Raw genomic sequence first — 21,767 nt, 5'->3', positions numbered from 1 at the left:
CATTTTTTGTCTTGTAAGTAAAAATTCGAGAAATGCTGCGAACAAGTTTACATTTGTATGAAGCTAAATACTCCTTATAAGTTTTAGATACTCTACTGGTTGTTAACCGGTTTTAAACCTTCGTTCTTTATAAAATAAACAAATTCTTTTTAAATTTAAACGTTATTTCGATTCAAATTGTATTTTTATGTGTTAAATTTTTACGGAGTATTATTATGCTGTAAGTTAAATTTATTCAAAATACTTCACTTTTCTTTTATACCTTAACCTTACACTAAAAGGAACTTACTTTAACTGTATGTGTTAGTTTTCATATTTCTCCCTTTAAACAGATTAATTTAAAAAATGTAAGAAAAAAATTTCATAAAATTTTACACTGATAATCGTTACTAAATAACTGAAATGAAAAACTTACTCATACCACTTATCAAAGCGGGCTTCATCTTAAACAATTTGAAAGTATTATCAAAATTTTTAATTCTTAAAAAAAAATTGTATACAAAGGAATTGATGTAAGAGTGCAAAATACTTTTGTTGTGTTTTTACTACTATTATTGATATAAACTGCATATAAAGTAAAATGTTTAATTCGAAAGCTTTTTAATTTTATAGAAACTTTAATTTTTTTAATCATTAACAGTATAAAAAATTTGAGTGTACAAAAAAAAAAGATTTATTTTAATTCTAAATTACGTTTAGGAACTCTTTTAGATAACAAACAGTAAATTGTTATGTTAATAAATATTACTTATGCCATTCTCAACGAAATTGTTATGTGAGTATATTTTTGCCGAACTATACATTTCTCATACAACTTATCACTTAAAAACCACTTTTTTTTTCCATACTCAATATAAAATACTATACAGGATTTGTAAAACTACTTTACTAATAATTAAAGTTAAAACTAGAAATATCATTATTTAAGTTGATATTATGACATTTTTCTTATTGAAAAAAACTAACTTTTTTACGTTTTTTTTTTACTATATTAAAACTAGATCTAATTTTCAAAATATTGTCTGAATTTTTATGAATAAATTTACTAATGTATCAAAACCATTTAAGAAATAGCACATATTCTAAATTTTATTCAAAACGTGATATTTATCATTTCTTTAACAACTATACAAGGATTAAAAAAACAAAATAAAAAAGGCAGGTTTAAGCTTTAATTTACAAAAAAAAAAAGTTCCAATTACATTAAGAAGACATCAAAACAGATCAAACATGAAAATTTTCTAAAAAATTCAAACTAATTTAAAAATTAAAAATAAATTTTCTAGGTAAAATTTTAAAATCATCATCCATATGGAAAGAACACCAAAACAATTTTCCACAACTACTACAGTTTGAACAAATTCTCGCCAATTTAATTGTCCGAACTCACAAGAAGTTCTTGTTTGCCACGTACGTGTAGTTCCTGCACCTCCTGTGGATGCACGCCTGCTTCCTCACTCCCGGCCCGCCGAACTTGCGCATGTCCCTGCAGTTGTCGCACTTGCCGCAGTTCACCGCCACGCACCCCACGCACTCGCCGCACCTGCCCTTGATCTTCAGGCGCCTCTTCCTCGCCCCCGTGCTGTCCCTGGACCGCTCCGAGTCGGTGGACTGGCACGACTGGGAGTCCCGGCTGAACTTCCTTTCGTCCTCCTTCTTCTTTCGGCCTTTCTTCTTCGTTGCTGGAGCGTCGCCCTTTTGAACGTCCATCAGGTCGTCGGAAGAGCAGGCAAGCATGTCGTCGCCCGAAAAGGTGAACTTTTTCGGACGGCCTCTTCCCGGCTTCCTCTTCCTGGTCGGGTCGGGCACGTGCAGGGCGAACAGAGATTTGCTTTTGGGGTGCGCTTCCAACATGTTGTGAATTTTCGGCTTCTTTGTGACTTCGGTCTCACTGAATTGAAATTTCATGCAAGAGCTGCATTTTTTACACCTGCCTTCTTCGGGGGAGCATTCGTAGTGCGTTGAGTTGAAATCGATGTGTTTGTCCCACGGAACTAGCACGCTCACTCCGTCAGGCTCAAAAACTGAGCCGATGTCACTTTGAAGCTGCAATAAACGGCGTAAGTCGATCATCAGCTCAAACGGTTGTCTGACATCCTTGATGACTTCCGAGTAAAAACAACCGACTTCTCCTTTGATGAACTTGCGTTCCAGGAAGTCAGCTAGTTCTCTGAGGCCTTCGATCTCGTAGCGCGTCAACCGCTTATGTGAAAAATCCTCGGTTGTGGAGAACTTTGAGTTCAAAACAGCATGATCCACTATTAAAAAAGTTTTCTTGTCAAAGCTGAAAACGTAGTGGTCAAGCACGAACCACAGCAGCTTGACGAGGTGGGGAAACTTCTCGCGTTTTGAAAGGCTCAAGGTTTCTTCCATAGCAATGACTTTCAACTGTGTTTTAAGATCAAAAGCGTGAACGAACAACCCCGAATAGCATATCGACTTGCCCACTGAATACACTGCGTAAATGCATCCGGACGGAATGTAAAGAGTTTGGTTCTCGTACAACGTTGTCATTTCAACGTCTTCCTTCATTAGATCAGCTAAAAACGTCACGTTTTGTTCTTCAGATGACAGCCAGTTTTTGTACACGTTTAAATTTTCCTGCGAAGGTTTTATCAGGAAAAAGTTGACGCACCCGCTGCACACGTGGTACCAGCTGGACGCGCCTCCCATCTCGACATGGAAATCCCAGAAGCTGTCTTCTGGCATCATCGTCAGAATGTTCTGAACTTTCGGGTAGTACAAGTTTTCGGGCGCGCTCGCGTACCCGCACTGCTTCAACTTCTCGGAAGGCAGCCAAGCCCTCTCGATCAAGTCCAGCTCTTCGAGTACTTTTGGGCGCTTAAACTCCCCGTCGAGGTTGGACCTGCTGAACTCGAAGGAAGTCACCATGCAGTCGGGATCTATGTTTTGCTCGAATACCAGAGCGAACAGAGAAAAATCGTTGTCAGAATGCTGTTGTGTGGAAGCAGAAAGAGTGGGTATGCACAGTTGAAAGTCGTCCGGTAAATCTCTCCTGTAGGTCTCTGCTAGCAGTTGGGCGTTTAATAACTTTTTTGGGATGCCTGAAAATGTAAGATCTTTTAATTAAGTAATGAATAAAGTGATTTAAAACTTTCAACCTGTCTAAACGTTACAAAAAGTAACAATGTACAGAATAGTAGGTTTATAACAGTACATTTAAAAAACCTAAAAAATTAGTTTTTAAAACAACTTATAATTTTAATAAAGTAAATTACTAGCAAAGACAGATGTAAAATTGGTTTCATGCATGTTAAGAAAAATGGTAAAATATCATGTACAAGTTTAGTATACATAGGCTTCATTCGTAAAACAATTTAAAGTTTTAATTTCTTCGTTAGCTATAAAAACACTGTAATCTTTAACAGAAATACGAAAAAAAGAACTCATAAGTTATTATTCATATAAAACTTTTACTAACTTACTAAAATGTTATTAAAAATTCTTAAAACTAAACATAAGAAATTCATAGAAAGTCTTCAAAATAAATTTAAATAAATATTCAAAAATTTGTTTTTTTGAATCACTAACTTTTTATATTAAGTAAAAACTTTGTACTGAGGTTTTACAGTTTAATTTTGTTGAATCAAAATAATCCATTGATAAAGCCACTTAATAATTCTAAGAAATACCTAAAATTTTAAACAAATAAAACAATACATTAAGACATACAACAAAAACAAAATTATTAGAATCTTTTTAATTTTTCAAGCGAATTAAAAATTTAGCACACAACATGAAAAATAAAATTGAATAACAAAAAAAAATTTATGTGTAATATTTAAGTTTACTATTAATACTGTTTTGTAAAAATTGTAATTAATGAGCATAAATTAATAAAAAATAAAAATAAATGAGGTAAACATTTTTATATCAAATTATAAGTTTTAACTAAATCGAATTAAAACACATAATACTTTATAAACTAAAAGTTTAATAAAATAAACAAACTAAGTACAAACGGGTGTTACCTGGTATTTATAATTGAGGGTCTACCGAAAGCCAAAACGCTCCTACTTGCTTCAGTAAAATGAATGAAATAGTTCATTCCGAATAAAATAATTGAATGTTAAAAAGTTACACGTTCTCGATAAACGCATAATATTATAAGATCTTGACTAAAACAAAATTTTAAGCAGAATAACTTATTTATGAACCGTTTTTATCTTTAATACTGATTTAATTTATAAGCAACTCCTTTCCCATAAGAATAACAAGTCTGTTATAAGTAACCTTAACATAGATGTTTTTTATTACTTTATCTATTGATAATGTGCTAGGGGGTAGCTGTCAAATTTGCACGAGCGTACAAAATTGCACGAGGGGACAAAATTGCACAAGTGCACAATATTGCACGAATATACTTTTGCACAAAGACACTTATACACGAGGGGATAAAATTAACCATTAACCTATAAAATTCTATAGCAATTATTTTTATTTTTAATGGACACATGTTTATACCTACTTTAGCTTCTATTCTTTCCTTACAGTATTTATTTTTTACAGAGTATTTATTTTTTGTTAATCCGTTAACACACAGAAACATGTGTTAGTGTAATAAAATAAGGATACTGTATAATTTGTTATTATTAATGTTATAGATCATCATCATCTAGCTTGGTAATTAAATTATAACGTTTTTTTACACTAATAAAACTTTTTGGAACTTAATTATGTCACATAAAAATAAACTTACATATATCCGTATCTCTTTCAACGAGTACAGGTCTTGAAAACCCATTAGTTTGTACTGTTCTATAATCAAAATCTTCTGAAGTCTTCACTGTTTCTACCAAAGAGTTTCCGTAGGAACTGTAATCCTTTTCTAATACTTTAAACTCAATTTCAGTGTAATGAAAAAGGCCATTGATCTCGCCTGTAATTGTGTCTTTATAATCTACACTATTCCACCTACATAAATGAAACACTCTTTGTAGTCGGTTAGGTTTGGAAATATTTTCCATTTAAATACTAAGTCTTTAGCTTAAAAATGTTACTGAAAGAGTTTGGTAAAATTTGAAATCCATTAAGATTAGAAAAACTAAGTACAATTTGAATATAAAACAACAAAATTAATAAGACTGTTCTAAACTATAATGAAGTGTTTTAACACTTAACTATTTAAAATTTATGTGAAAAATTTGTCTGGAATTTCAATTTAAAGCATTAAAATTTGACATGTTAACTAATATTTAGCATAGCAAAGTAGTAATTTCTCATAATAGTTATTTTACATAATAACTATTAAGCACTTGAGCAAAAACCATAGCTTAAAATCAATATTTTTTTTTAATTGAGAATGTAAAAATAGTTTTTGTGAATTTTAACATTGAAATATATTAAGTAGTTTATTTATTTTAATTTTGTACTATTTGCTTTAAGTAAACTAAAAACTATCCAAACTCACAGATTCATTCCTATTCAAAGTTAAAGCGAAATGTTTTAACAATTTAAAAAAAAATTAATTTGTCATAACAAGAAACAAATTTAATTTTTTAATTTATAAAAATTATCTTTAAAAATGTTTTGTATTTTTTCTATCATTGATAGCCAAGTAAGGTTTAAATAAAGCCCTGAGTTGCCACAAACTTATTCTACAAACTAATTATCATTCAAGCTTAAATAAAAAATCCTGTGTGGAAAAGTTTAACTTGTGTTATTAAGTTTTTTACGGACTAGTTTATTTAAACAAAAGTAAATTGGATTAGTAAATACCATTTAATTACAACATACTTGGCTACAGATTCACCAAGTAGTAAGTAAAAAAAAACCGTTACAGAGTTCTTTAAAAATTTAACCCTTGCAAGAACAACAGCTGTTAAAAATTTTACTCAATCAAAAGAAATTTTGTGCTAAACAAGGTAAATTTAAGTCTCTTACCAAAAATTAACCAACTTAATAATGTTTCAAATAAGGAAACAAACAAAGTTAATGAAATTTAACGGAAAAATAATAACTTTAAACCTTCAATATTTTCTTTATAAGAACAAAATAAAAAAGTTTTTCAAGTAAGGAGCAGTATACAAGTTATGTCAGAAATTACGATACTAGAACAAATCATCCTTTAAATTCTTTCAGACATCCAAATAGCTGCCTTGCACCCGGCCTGAATCGTTCCCTTGATAAACTTAAACCCAGTAGCCTGTTCGGCATCATTTTCCAGCCCTGTGTCGTGGTGTTCCATCTCCTCATCTCTAAACTTTGTTATTATCTCGAGCAGCTCTTTGTGCCTTGGATCTTTGTTTGTCTCATACAAGGCTAAAAGATCCCTGAGTTGTTGATTGTAATGAGCTGTTATTGACTCTTCTACTGCAACTGTGCATGCCATGGCTGCCTCTTTACCTAAAAGAGCTGTCCCTGCTCCTAAAGCATACCCCGCAACTGACCAAAAAGGGTGTAAAACTGTGGGCCTGACCCTATACTCCCCAATTAGTTCCTTAAATTTAGCTAGGTGAGCTTTTTCTTGATCCCACATGTGCTGGATGAGAGGACCAACATCTGTTTTTCCCAAAACTTTCAGCTGTCCTGCATAGATGCGGTCAGCACCATATTCCCCAGCATGGTCAACTCTTATGATTCTCTCATAAAGTTGACGGGTCTTTGGGTCAAAATCATCAAGGCTAGTAGACTTGTGACATATTTGAAAGATTGCAGGGGACCTTTTGGTAAAGTTTTGGATGATATTTTTGGAGTTACTCAGTAATATTGAATTCATACTTTTTTTTTCTAAAAAAAAATTGTAAGTAAAAACAACTAAATTATATTAGTTATTGTTTCTATTTTTTATTGTTTTTTGACTATTTTATAACTTCTTTATATATTATCCATGAAGGTTAATAACTTTAAAATTTGGATTTTTTATATATTTTTTATCGGTTGTTATGAAATAAAAGAAAAAGCCTAAAGAAAACATTTGACTTTAGTAAAATTACACCTTATTTCAATTATCTTTATCTTATGCTCTTAAACATAAAAACCTTCTTCCTATATTTATTTTAAATTAAAAACTATTGAAAAGTAATAGGTAAATTTGTAATTGTATGTTTTAGTTTTTAGATATTATTAAAAAGCAAATTCAAGCAATTTTTTACTAGTTTTTTCAGAGTTTAGACATTTTAAAGCAAAAGAAAAAATAGTTTATGTCATTACATACTTGCCTTTGTTAAGTTAAATTTTTTGCTGAAATTATTTGAACAAATGTATTTAAAGTATCAGTAACATATATATAAGTAGTATTTTAACTTAAATATAAAAAAGGATGCAAAAACTAAAGATTAGAACTGAGTTAGTCAAAAACATAATAACATTTTAAATTACTTGAAAAAACTTTTAAAAATCTAAGATGAACAAACTTCATATAAGCATTTTCTATAAATCAAAAAATTTTAAAACTATCCATAACTTAAATATGTTTCTAATATATGTAAATCTAGCCTGAATTTGCTTTTAATTTCAAGGGTGATAGAATAATAACTCTGGTTCAAATATAGAAACTGTTCGAATTGGCTTTTAAACAGTAAATAAACTAATAGTTTTTTAAAGTAAAACAAGTTTATTCAGACACATCTTTAATTGAAAAATTGACCATTTAAGAGAACCAGATGTTTTTATAGAAAATTTTTAATTAAATCTTAATAGTAAATTTTTTCATGCCTTAACATACTACTTTTTTTTATATTTACCCTACTTTTGACAAAATCTAGCTTGAACAACTATTAACAACTATTTTAACTTAAACCTGGAGTTGTTTGTACTCCAGGTCTTTCGACCAAATTTTTTTTGAGCACATTTGTTTTTTTTTGTTGAATAAACTTTACAATAACTAACCTAAGTCAGCCTAAGTTTATTAAAATACATCAGAATTTTTTTTTTTCCTCCTGCAAAACTAGTTTTAAGCTAGTATGTATATAATATAGTCTAGTGGAAATAGAAAAATTATTTTTTAAAAATTTGAGTACATGCATAATTAGCCAAGTTCTGATTTCAGACCTATTTTTCATAGTTATTAATAAGCTTTAATATTTCATGTAACTTTAATGATAACTTATTTGTAAAATAGTATTTTTCATCAAGAAGTACAAATGTTATCTACTGTGTACAAAATTTGTATTAATGATTAATTATGCTTGCTTTTTTCAGTGATTCCTTCTTCTCAGTTGTTAATAAAAACTTAAAACTAATGCTTTTGGCTGATACATTATCGTACTTAATGTTTAAACTACTTAGAACAGTACTTTGACAAAATACACACTCATAAAAAATACACATTAAGACTATGAAAGATACCTTTACTAAATATAAGCAGAGCAAAATAAAAAGCAAAAAATTTACCTTTTTTATTAAAAGATTTATTAATAGAAAATTATTTAATCATAAATCATCAAAATATTTAAAACTAAATAAATTTAGAATCATTTAAATTCTGACTAAAACCTGAACTTTTCAAAAATCTTAAATCTAGGCTGTACTTGTAAAGAAAAGACCAATTTAACCTTATGTTTTCAAAAAAAATAAATAAACTAGCTTGTTTTAAAGTTATATTTACAAAAATTTCAACTAGCCTGAAATCTCCTGAGGTTGTGGCAATCTGAAGTTAAAAAAAAGTTAGATAAAAGCAGATTTTGGCAAAAAACTTGAACAATCCTACTATAACAGTCAAACTGATGATTTTTTTTAAACAAAACTTAAAATATTACTAGATAAAATTAAACAGTTTGTATCAAATTGTATTACAATATTTTTAAAAACAATAAAGAATTAAATTAAAACTTTAGGAGAACATTGAAATTTTATTACAGTAATAAAATATATTTTTGTGTTTTTATAAATTACATTTTTCTAGGCTTAAAAATTTAAGCTAACTATAAGCTTTACAATTTGACATCTAACATAAACATTTCTTTATATAAGCAACTAAAACTTTGCAGACACTTTATTTATTGTACTTCCAAAATGATACATTTTTACTAATGTTCTAACTTAAATATTATCAAAATTTATAACAGCTTTAACTAAAGCATTAAATAATATGTTTAGATACCTACGAAATGGGCCAATAACACACAAATTGTTATACACAAATCTAGAGTACACAATTTTTTCTTTATCTAAATCCCAAAAAACATTTTGAAAAATTTTAGCTCATAAATTACTCTAACTTTTGAAATCATCTTTTTTTCTTTAATTTACTGTAAGGGTACAGCACATTTTTTTGGTCATATTGTAAAATTCTTATGAGGGGATATGATTTGGATGTGTTTTGGATTCGTTAAGAAGGATATAAAAAAGAAATAAAATTTTGCAAAAAAAAAAAGTTGCTGCCCAAAAAACTAATTTTAACCCCAAAAGTTGCACAATTTTTGATTTCTTGACTTTAATAGTGATAAAACCACTTATACATGTCCTAGACTTATAATTTATATCTTAAATGAAAGTTTATAATTGTAGGCGTAAGTTATAGACTTTTCGACTGCTTTTGATGTATTATGACATCATTAACACACAAAATATGCAAATTTTGTCTGTAAAAATCGTAATTTTTTTTCTAATATAAAAAGCAACTTCTTCTGCTGTTTTTACTTTTAGTTCTTTTGATTTTGAATGTAAAGTGTGTGGAGTCAGCTAGCTAGAAAGATATTACTGATGTAATGCCATTTCAATTGCATGTTGATATAGATATTAAATACATTTTAAATCACTTTCCATTATTAGAAATCATGATTATTGAGAGCACCTGTCTAAGAGTAAAAGATCTAGACCTGTATATCATAGAAACTTCATGTATTAAATTAGTCTAATTTTATTTTTAAATATAAAGAGTTTTTTTTCAAACGAACAATAACTATTTATCTGTATTAAGTTTTTTATTTTAGCTTCAAGTATATTATTGTTTTCACATTACTAATAGTTTAAGTTTATAAAGTTTTATACATTTAGTTTAATTAAAGCTTAGTTTGGTAGTTTGTTTAAATGTTTTTATTCTCTAATTTAAAAGCATAGTATCAAATCCCTTTTAGTTTTAAACTCATAGCAGTTTATTAATATTGTATTTACTTGTATAAATGCTATTTACAAGACTGAGCACTTAGCAAGGTATAAACTTTTATCTTTATAATATATAGAAACTTATACCTTGATAAGAGCTATATTGTTCTGCACTTAATAAAATTTTTTTTTATTAGGTATTAAGTTGATACTAACTATTAATTAATTTATTGTTAATTGATAAAAATAAAATTAAACTAAAGCATATTCATAGTAGAAAAGTATTATAAGAAATCTGATTTGGTAGTAGATGTGATTTACTATTTTGTTAAAATAGTATAATTGCACTAGCATGAAGTTTTCGTGATATTCGATATTAAAACAATTAGATATTCTATAAAACCTAACACAAAACATTCAATTCTAAGTAAAAAAACAAGTCGATACTTATACTTGTCTGACAACATTGAAACTTTGTATTTAAGTTCTTAAAGGTATTATTTAATAGGCAATTTTTTTTAATTTTTGCTATTTGGCCGTTTTTTATCAGCAGTGACATTTTTATTACAGTGATTTTTATTATACACAGCTTCATACATTAAATTTAAAATAAGTCGATACTTATACTTTTCTGACAACATTGAAACTTTGTATTTAAGTTCTTAAAGGTATTATTTAATAGGCAATTTTTTTTAATTTTTGCTATTTGGCCGTTTTTTATCAGCAGTGACATTTTTAATACAGTGATTTTTCATTGTACGTTAAATCGATTATACACAGCTTCATACATTAAATTTAAAATAAGTCGATACTTATACTTTTCTGACAACATTGAAACTTTGTATTTAAGTTCTTAAAGGTATTATTTAATAGGCAATTTCTTTTAATTTTTGCTATTTGGCCGTTTTTTATCAGCAGTGACATTTTTAATACAGTGATTTTTCATTGTACGTTAAATTGATTATACACAGCTTCATACATTAAATTTAAAACAAGTCGATACTTATACTTTTCTGACAACATTGAAACTTTGTATTTAAGTTCTTAAAGGTATTATTTAATAGGCAATTTTTTTCAATTTTTGCTATTTGGCCGTTTTTTATCAGCAGTGACATTTTTAATACAGTGATTTTTCATTGTACGTTAAAATGTTTATACACAGCTTCATACATTAAATTTAAAACAAGTCGATACTTATACTTGTCTGACAACATTGAAACTTTGTATTTAAGTTCTTAAAGGTATTATTTAATAGGCAATTTTTTTTAATTTTTGCTATTTGGCCGTTTTTTATCAGCAGTGACATTTTTATTACAGTGATTTTTCATTGTACGTTAAATCGATTATACACAGCTTCATACATTAAATTTAAAACAAGTCGATACTTATACTTGTCTGACAACATTGAAACTTTGTATTTAAGTTCTTAAAGGTATTATTTAATAGGCAATTTTTTTTAATTTTTGCTATTTGGCCGTTTTTTATCAGCAGTGACATTTTTATTACAGTGATTTTTCATTGTACGTTAAATTGATTATACACAGCTTCATACATTAAATTTAAAACAAGTCGATACTTATACTTTTCTGACAACATTGAAACTTTGTATTTAAGTTCTTAAAGGTATTATTAATAGGCATTTTTTTTTAATTTTTGCTATTTGGCCGTCTTTTATCAGCAGTGACATTTTTATTACAGTGATTTTTCATTGTATGTTAAATTGATTATACACAGCTTCATACATTAAATTTAAAACAAGTCGATACTTATACTTGTCTGACAACATTGAAACTTTGTATTTAAGTTCTTAAAGGTATTATTTAATAGGCAATTTTTTTTTAATTTTTGCTATTTGGCCGTTTTTTATCAGCAGTGACATTTTTATTACAGTGATTTTTCATTGTACGTTAAATTGATTTTACACAGCTTCATACATCAAATTTAAAACAAGTCGATAATTATACTTTTCTGACAACATTGAAACTTTGTATTTAAGTTCTTAAAGGTATTATTTAAAAAGCAATTTTTTTTAATTTTTGCTATTTGGCCGTTTTTTCTCTGCAGTGACATTTTTAATACAGTGATTTTTCATTGTACGTTAAAATGTTTACACACAGCTTCATACATTAAATTTAAAACAAGTCGATACTTATACTTGTCTGAAACATTAAAACTTTGTATTTAAGTTCTTAAAGGTATTTTTTGATTTCTTAATTTTTATTATTTGACTGATATTTATGAGCAGTGATATTTCTAATACAATACATTTTAACTAAAACTTTCTTCGTTGGAATAAAACTTTTTATTTAAATATACTAAGTTCGACACGTTTTTAGCTAATTTTTACCCGTTTAGATGTAATAACTTAATGAAACTACTTAAATTACATCTACTATAATGTTTATTCTTAAGAAAATTAGAAGGCCTAATTAAGCGATTTAACTTTTTAAAGCAGTTTATGTTGCTTTGCACTGCATACTGCACCCCGTGACTTCACTGATAACATTTATCAAAATTTAGACTAAATATAAGTAAACTAGGTTCAAAAAACATTGTTGTTAAACTTTAACAAAGTTTTTATATTTTACCATACAAAAGATACAAGTATTTTACTATTTTATTGCTAAATTAAAGAAAAAATGAAAAAATCAATAATAAAATTTGAAAATATTTGGTTAATAAAAATGAATTTTGTAATTCACGATATGTTCGGCAAAATTAAAGTTTATTGGAAAAATAAAAAGTTTTACCTAATTCAAAAATTTTATCTTTAAACAAACGATAAGCATATAAACTAATTAAAGTTATGTTTATAGCTACTTTGGTTGCACACATCTTTAAACTAAATAAAAAAATCAAACAAAAAATTAAAGTTGTTCATTAAAACTTTTCATAGAAATTAAAACAGTATATAATGAAAAAATAAACCAAGCTTAAAACTGTTCACAACTTTCTTACAAATTTTTAACTCTAAAAACGTTTTTAAAAACGGCTTTATATTTTTGTGTATTTATTAAACACCCTTTTGTTGTAGTTTTGTTTCAAGTCAATTGGAATATTCCTATGCTAAGTTATCCAAAAACAATTCGTTTGCTTAACTAATTTTGATGATCTTTTTTACCAAAATGGTTTTTATAAACAGTATTCGTGTCTTTTCGAGATAAGTAGTGAGTTGTTATTATAAGTGTTAAAATAAGTAAAAATAATTTCAACTAATTTAAAAAAATAATTGAAATTAGTTCCAACCTAAAATATTTCAAGTTGATACTACAGTTTACACTTTTTTTTGCTATTGATTATTTTTTTAAGGATATGTTTAACAATTATATGGTAAAGTTAATTAATGACCATTTGATAAATGCTTTAAATGAATACTTTATCTCCAAGTATGATTGGTTTAGCAAACTTATTTGATCATGTTTGTAATAAAATTTAGCTATCTATTAAAATTTTGCAAAATAGTTATAAATTTTTAAAAGAAAATACAAGAGATGTTTATGTTTGTATTTATGTTTGTATTTATATTAGAAACTTTGAGAAAGGTTGCCTCACACTCAGACTAATGAATAAGTCTTTCTAGTTTAAAAAATTTAAAAACTGACTCAATTCTGGATATTTTTTTATAAATGTCAGGCAAAGTTTCATGGTTTTATTATTGCTTTTTTTATTTAGTTCACATTAAGTATTTTAACATAATTTAGATATTTTTAGCAGGGTTGCCACAAGGTCAGGAAAAGTCAGTAAATACTAAAAAAGACAAAAGTCAGGAAAAATTGGAGTTCTGAAAAAAATTCAAAGTCAGGAATTTTCAAGGGTATTTGATGAAATTTACAAAATTGTTTATTTAAAGTCTTCAAATGGTAAAAAAATTATTGAAAATCGTCTAACGTCAAACTAAAACTGCAAAATTACCCAAAAATTAACAAATTTCTTTTTTTTCTGATGCCTTCATCTGCTAAAAATTAGTATAATATCCTTTTTTTAAATTGCAAAGTGTTTTCTACTGATATATTTAACAGATACCATATTTGAATAATCAGTTTTTGAATTTTTCTTAGTAGTCACTAGGACACTGCCATAGTGAAATTGTGATATATATACAAATGCTTATATTGCAGAGTAATAGAATCAATATGTTTTTTTATCTTATATATTATTAAGCACAAAGTATAGTTTTTTATGTAACAAGTTCATGTGTATACTTTATCTCTTTATAACTTTTTTTAAAATTTTTGAATTTAAAAAATTAGTTATAAGAGAGGTTTATGCCATGACTTAGTTTAATTTTTTGTATTTTTTTGTAGAACAACTTATTTTTTTTAATAAATAGAACATATTCATTTATTACAAATTCATACTGAATGATAAAAGAAAATATATGATTGAAATCTTAATATAGTTTGAAGTGTTTGATTAAGTATGGTAGAAAAAGTTTAAATTAAGAATATAATTTAAAAAACTCAAAATAATTTTAATAAAAAGTCAGGGATAGCCAGAATATTTTTTCTGCGATTTAATTGGATTTCAAGAAGTTTAAGAAAAAAACCTGAAATTTAAACATATAAAGTAAAGAAATTTCATTTTGACACAAAAATCTGTCATATAGTTATATGATTTTTGTTGTATGTTTTTTTATATAAAAAACAATTCAAAAGTAGGTTTACTATATGTTTCAAATGTTTGTGTATTTATTTAGATAGTTTTGCGTTATAGTCTAACAATAAATCTATTTTAATTGTTACATTTCCTTAATACTAAATATATTTTGAATTATTCATTGATTTTGAGTTTTGTTAATGCGTTGTTGATACTTCGTTTAAATTTAAACTTTAAGATAGTTCTTAATTAAATTTATACAAGTTTTTAGAATTTTTCTTAGATAAGTTTTAAATCAATTTAAGTTTTGACTGTTACGTTAACTTGTTACAAAAGAAAATTTGAAATTTTCGGTTATTTTGAGTTATGTTAATGTTTTGTTGATACTTGGTTTAATATGGTTTTCAAATCTATCAAGTTAAACTTTTAGTTATAGATATAGATATTTTATTTTGTAAAAGCTCTTAATTTAAGTCGTTTTTTCTAACTTAAGACATCAATTTAATTCATTTTTTTATTCGAGGTATTTACGAACAGGTTTTTATTTGCAGATTCTTAGTTTTTTCTAAAGCGTAGTTTTAGTAAAATGCCAAAAAAATCTTTAATTAAAACTTTACTTTGTGATGAAAAAAAGATCCTTAAAGCAGCGCAAGATTGCAATTTTTTTCTTTACAAGAAAATGATAAAAATAAAGCTTATACAGTTTTGTTCCGAGAACTGGATATTTTAAAAAAATTGCCTACTACTAAAAAATTTACAGAGGCTAAACAAAAGTATAGGTTTTTTTTCTTGAACCAAAGTCTTAAAAAAAAGGATTTGAATGAATCTTCTCTTTTATCAGCAGCTGATGATGAAAGAGAACCAGCAGCTGCTGATGAAAGAGAACCAGCAGCTGATGATGAAAGAGAACCAGCAGCTGATAATGAAAGAGAACCAGTAGCTGATGATGAAAGAGAACCAGCAGCTGATGATGAAAGAGAACCAGCAGCTGATGATGAAAGAGAACCAGCAGCTTATGATGAAAGAGAACCAGTTGAAGCAAATCAAAGCAAACAAGATAAAGAGCTTGTGTTTGACGTATTTGAGAACAACCAAGAAAACAGTTCATGTGAAGAGTTCTTAGTAAGTTCATAGTAATCAAATCACTTTTGATTTGAAAGTAAACCTAAACGTAAATATATACATGATGGTAAAATAATTTTTGTAATAGTGTAATTGTAAGGTATTACATAAAAAAAATTTAGAAACAAAATTTTAATACTTTTCAAGTTTGTTGTCATTGCAAAAGAGCTAAACTTAAGATTAAGCAAAATAAATACACATATTAAATAAATATTTTGTGTAATTTTAAATTCAAAAGGTTTCATACTTTAAAATGTTTGTTAAAAATGATACTTCTTATGTAACATATGTGCCTGTTTTTATATAAGAGATGATTTAACTAAAAAAATTTTATGTTAATTTATTGCTAAATTAAAATATATTTTTAGTCTTAATTGTATTAAATAAGTATTTAATTCAAATATTTAAGATTGATGATATCAACAAAGCACGTGTAAAAAAAAGTGGAGTAATAAAAAATGTACAACATGAGCAACATAATTTTGAAAAAATAATGAATGACTTTTTAAGTGAAGAGGTAGACATTAAATTTTCTTAATTATTAAACAACTAAGTATCTTAATTATATTAGTTTTACATTTCTCTTTAGGTTGAAGATTCCTCCAAAATATCTGAAGATCTAACTGAATTAGAAGAAGTTAGTGCTTACTATTTTTGTGATATTTAAGTATTTAAGATAATTAAAATTTAAGCTTTTTAATTTAGCAAAACATTTACTAGATAAAACTTACTTGTTTCTTTACTTATAGACAAGTGAGTATCGAAATTTCAGTTTTATCCCAAAAAAACTTACTTATGAAGTCAACATAACTGATGTAGAAAATATGTTTAACTTTGAAAAATACAAGTTCAAATTCGGATTCAGAGACTATTTAAAGAAAATTTTATTGACACAAAACGAACATTGTGATCTTATATTTGGTTACAATCATTGTAAGATACCCGGCTCTAACAAAAAAAAAAGCGCACTTTTCAGGGTAGATGCTACTTGTAAAGTTCCAGGTTAGCTAGAAGCTATATTTTATTAAAACCTTATCTTTTCAAAATTATATAGTCTTATTGAAAACATTTTCAATTCTTTTAGGTTGTTTTGCAAAATATAACATTTTGTTAAAAGAAGCTTGTACTGTCAAAAAAGAAGTTTATAAAATAGTTTCCTTTCGTACGAACGAAATTACACATTTAAAAGGAAAGTGTTCTAAAAGCGATCAAGTTAGACAACCGAGGAGAGATAAAGTTATCAAGGATATTTTAATGAAACGTTTAACACCTCATCAAGTTACAATTGAGAGCTATAACAAGTTAGTCAAAGAAAAAATCATATGTAATTTAAGCGTATGATAATAATGCCACTACTACGGTTTGACAGGTACTCATCAAAAGAACAACGTGAAGCCGGGAATCATGGAAATACTGTTTCAGAAGCCGTGGTGAGAAAAATGATATCGGACCATAGAAAACAGGAAAGAACAGATTGGTTTTCTGAATTAGTGACGGTGAAAAAGACTTTGGCGGTATGTAAAGAAGGAAAACATAAAAAGTATCCTGGGTTTGTTTTATAGCATAAATACTTTTTATTGGTTCGTATTTATATTAGTTGTCTAAATCTTAGTTCTACGTTGTATACTAGTTGTGTGATTTAGTTCAAGACTCATTAAAACTTTTTTTTATTGAAAATTATATTTTATTTAGATATATTAGGCAGCTTAACTTCGACGTGTTTAGCTGTACCATGTACACGGATGAAAGCTTTATAATATTAAGAAACCATTTAAAAAAAAATAAAAAAGTTTCGCTATATTTGGATGCTACCGGGTCAGTTATCAAAAAAATGGATGGTATGGAGAAACGCCCTTTTTATTATGCCATGTCATTACCTGGTAAGTTTTGCTTTTGTAATAAAACCTAACTAACTCTAATAAAACTGTTTACATATATATTCAAATAAACAGTAATATTAGTAAATACATAACAACTTTATTACTTTTTCATTATATAGGTAATGGTCAACACAGACCATCAATACCAGTTACTGAATTTCTTTCAGCAGGGCATACCGTAGAGCAGGTCCAACCATGGCTAAATGATTTTTTCCTCCAATTACAGCGGTAACTTTTAAGTATTAATTAATGCGTAAAATAACTAAAATAACTAAGTTTAAACTTTTATCAATTTAAATTTTACCAAAATAGTTATAATCCTTCTGCGCAGATTTACAAGTTTAAATGTATGGAAAATTGAAATAGATTATTCTTGGGTTTTTATCCATACAATTTGTCGTGGTGTTAATGTTGAAACGATTGATGATTACTTAAACAGGTAGGTAAAGCTTCTAAAAACTTCTAAACTTTTTTGTTTATAATTCATACTTAACATCAGTTTAAAGTTTTTATTTATTTTGGTCCTTGTGTTTTTAAGTGTTTTCTAAAATTAGGTGTTATGATTGTATCAAAAGTAACGAAATGGTGGATCAAGAAAATATATCAAGTGAACCGAAAAAGATGGATAAAAAAAAAGTGTTGATCCATCTCTGTTCTGCACATGTCATGAAATCTTTCACGAAGAGACTTGCAAAATTAACAACTGACCAAAAAAAAAAAAATTTTTTGCTTTTGTTTTTGCCAGGATTATTAACTGCACAACATTGATGGAAGTGACAAACATTTTCAGTAACTTGTGTGATTTAGCCTTACACAAAAATTATGGTGAAAAACAAAAGGTTTGTGTTTAATTACCGTGAAAATTTTAAATTGATTTATTTATTAGCTAGGTAAGTAAGTTAAAAATATTTTATCAAAATTGTTAGAAAAAAAACTTTTCTATTTAAATATATATATGTTTAGAACGCATACGAGTATTTAAGTGAAAAAATTTGTGGAACAAAAATCGATAATGATCGTAAAGAAACTGAGCTATGTATACAGCTGGATGAAAAAAAGGAAGAGAAAGCCTGTAAGACGATGGCACAAAAGTCTAAGTTTGGACGACTTTTCACCAGAATCTATACAAACAGCGTTAATTTGAAAAATACTGGCCAAGATCTTAATTCATATTTTTTACCTGAAGTGATCAAAGCGTTGAACACATTTTACATGCCTCAAACCCCTCTCATTACAGGAATTATGATATATGATAAAGATAAACCAATTACGAGGTTCTCTATTACATAGTATTATTTATAAGCAAAGTAGAACTTTTTAAACTTTAATTAAGACTTTGTTTTTAAAGATACAAACACTTATGCGGAATTGTGGTTTAGGCAAGTAAAGCATCAAATTTTAAACAAAGAATTAAGGTTAAGGCCCAGAGAATTTATTCTTAAAATGTATGAGTCCATTTCTACGAGGTAACTTGTTTCTATTTTAAATATACATTAAAGTGAGACTTTTAATAAAAGATAATTAATTAGGTACGAAATTCATATAAGAAACAATGAATTTGATGTTAGTAAGCTCAACGAATGTGAAGATAGAGATCAAACCTTAACGATGGAAGAAGTTTGGAGATCGAACAAAGAATCTAACATTGTATCAGACAAAAATAAAAACTCCAAGTATTTTGTTCCTACAAAATTGGATCCAATTAAACCCAAAGTAAGTTTAATAAGTTGGTCAATTTAATTCTCGTTTAAACTATATTTATCTAAGCTTTACCAGGAACGAAATGCTTCAAGAGATAAAAGTACGACTAAAAAGAAAAAAAAAATGATCTTATTCTTATTACATCAGAAGAGAAAAAAAAATGGGACAAAAAACCAAATGTAAGTTAAGTTTGTACTACGTAGACTAAAAAGGTAATATTTACATAAATTTCTAACAGTGAGAACCGAATAGAGCTCAGCAACCTGAAGAACTGGTAAGTTTTTGTTGTGTATAAATTATATTTTTGATTTTAAATATAATTGTTAAGTACTTTAAAAATCGTAAAAGGTTAAGTACATTTGGAGAAATAGATTAGATAGTTTATCTCAAACTGTTACAACGACAATAAGAGAGAGTACAGGAGATGAAATGGGATTAACAACAAATGATATCTTATCGTTGTCTAGCTGTTTAGATGCAAATGTAAGTTGTTAACATTTCACAGTTTATTTAACTTAAATATTTTCATTTTATAATAAAAAACAGATAATTCGTGGTTATATGTTGTTACTTTTAAATACAACGAAAGTAAATAGTATAAAATATATCTGCCACAACCGGCTTACGATGATTCAAAATGGATTACAAGTAGGAATAGAAATTCTCGAAAAAGTAAGCTTTATTTTTTGTAAAGTTATTATAATATTTTGTAACCTTTATAAACAATTGTAGGTCATAACGTCCGAGTCAATTGTAAGTTTTATTCATGAAGAACAACGAAACCATTGGAAGGGAGTTGTTAGTATTTATTATGCGAATAGTTAAAAACTTATGTAATGCAAAAATTACTTATCAATAAAATTGTTTAAGTCTAATATATAGTTTAGTTAAAACTAAAGAAAATTTACAGTTTATTTTCGACAAGAAAGTTTATGTTTTTGATGCCCTTCTTAGCCAGTCAGGAGAAGAAAAGGAAGGAGAAAAATTTATAGATAACATCAAGTTAGTTCATTGTTAGCAATAGCTATAAAATGTTGTTTTTAGTTTTTACGTATTTAAGTAACCTTAAATGGTTATTTATATAGTTATTTCAAAAAAAAAAAAATTTTTTATTAAAATAGGCAACAAGTTAAGAACGACGCAGAGTTATTGAATGTGGTCAGTGAGTTAAAAGCTGTTGGAATAAGTCACAACAGACAAGAAGACTGTTCAAGTTGTGGACTACATGTACTCGAGGTAAAAATGAAGTTTCTAATTAGTCTAAAACAAATTAGAGGAAACCAATGTTACTTGATAATGAGTTGTTCATTTAATTTAAATATACAGGCTGCAGAAGAAATACTCTCAAGTCTTCCATTATTTCCATCAGAAATAAAGCTGACAACTGGTGTTGAAGAAAATTATTACAAAAGATTAGAAGTAGCAACGAGATTAATAAGGGAAGGAGGTAAATTATTTATTACTAAACTTTATTCTGTTTTTTAGTATCATATGATTTCAAAATTAACTAGAACTTTATTTACAGTAATCAATACGAATGCTTGTAATATTTGCAAAAAATACCACCCACCTGCAACAACAGTTGGCAGGCTAAAAAAGAAAGAAAAAATTAATTGGGTAAGCAAAATTTTGCTATTATATACGTTTATATATGATCCAACCAAACTACTTACAAGTTTAGAATATTATTTTCTTAATTATATAATAATCGAGTTTTTATAATTTCAGTTAGAATGTGGAAATTGTGGCCAGTGGTACCATGTATGCTGCTTGGGGTTTTCTTTAAAAACGTACAATATTGTGAAAAAACAAAAGTTCATCTGCGATTTGTGTAGTTATTCAGTTTTATTAGAAAGTTGTGAAGAGTTTTAAGCTTTGTTTAAAAAAATCATCATATTTTTTCATTATTTATTGTTTTAATTTCTATAAAAAGTTTTTATGAACAACTTTTATTTTTTTTTTGAATTTTTTATTTAGTTTAAAGTTGCGTACAACCAAAGTTGCTATAAACGTAATTTTAATTACTTTATATGCTTTTCGTTTGTTTAACGATAAAATTTTTGAATTAGGTAAGACTTTTTATTTTTCCAATAAACACTAGTTTTGCCAAACATATCGTGAATTACAAAAATTCATTTTTATTAACCAAATGTTTTCAAATTTCATTATTATTTTTTTTCTTTTTTTTTCTTTAATTTAGCAATAAAATAGTAAAATACTTGTATCTTTTGTATGGTAAAATATAAAAACTTTGTTAAAGTTTAACAACAATGTTTTTTAAACCTAGTTTACTTATATTTAGTCTAAATTTTGATAGATGTTATCAGTGAAGTCACGGGGTGCAGTATGCAGTGCAAAGCAACATAAACTGCTTTAAAAAGTTAAATCGCTTAATTAGGCCTTCTAATTTTCTTAAGAATAAACGTTATAGTAGATGTAATTTAAGTAGTTTCATTAAAT

General features: G+C 27.1%; 1 protein-coding gene and 1 pseudogene across 1 annotated transcript; both read right to left on the bottom strand.

Annotated features, from left to right (window-relative positions):
- Positions 1-1,074: 1,074 nt before the first annotated feature.
- On the bottom strand, positions 1,075-5,037 carry LOC145834522 (lysine-specific demethylase 2B-like). Its single transcript, XM_082941968.1, has 2 exons — positions 4,721-5,037; positions 1,075-3,065 (listed from the first exon to the last, which is right to left on the bottom strand). Exons 1-2 carry the CDS (start codon positions 4,986-4,988, stop codon positions 1,387-1,389), a joined length of 1,947 nt encoding a protein of 648 aa, XP_082798094.1. The 5' UTR covers positions 4,989-5,037; the 3' UTR covers positions 1,075-1,386.
- A 619-nt stretch (positions 5,038-5,656) lies between these two features.
- LOC145833638 (NADPH-dependent 3-demethoxyubiquinone 3-hydroxylase, mitochondrial pseudogene) lies at positions 5,657-6,746 on the bottom strand (annotated as a pseudogene).
- Positions 6,747-21,767: the final 15,021 nt, after the last annotated feature.

The sequence above is a fragment of the Thalia democratica genome, chromosome 4, assembly GCF_965202585.1.
Source record: "Thalia democratica chromosome 4, ktThaDemo2.hap1.1, whole genome shotgun sequence".
Lineage (NCBI taxonomy): Eukaryota > Metazoa > Chordata > Thaliacea > Salpida > Salpidae > Thalia > Thalia democratica.
The sequence above is the reverse complement of the archived record's forward strand: the minus strand, read 5'-3'. Positions and strand labels throughout refer to the sequence as shown.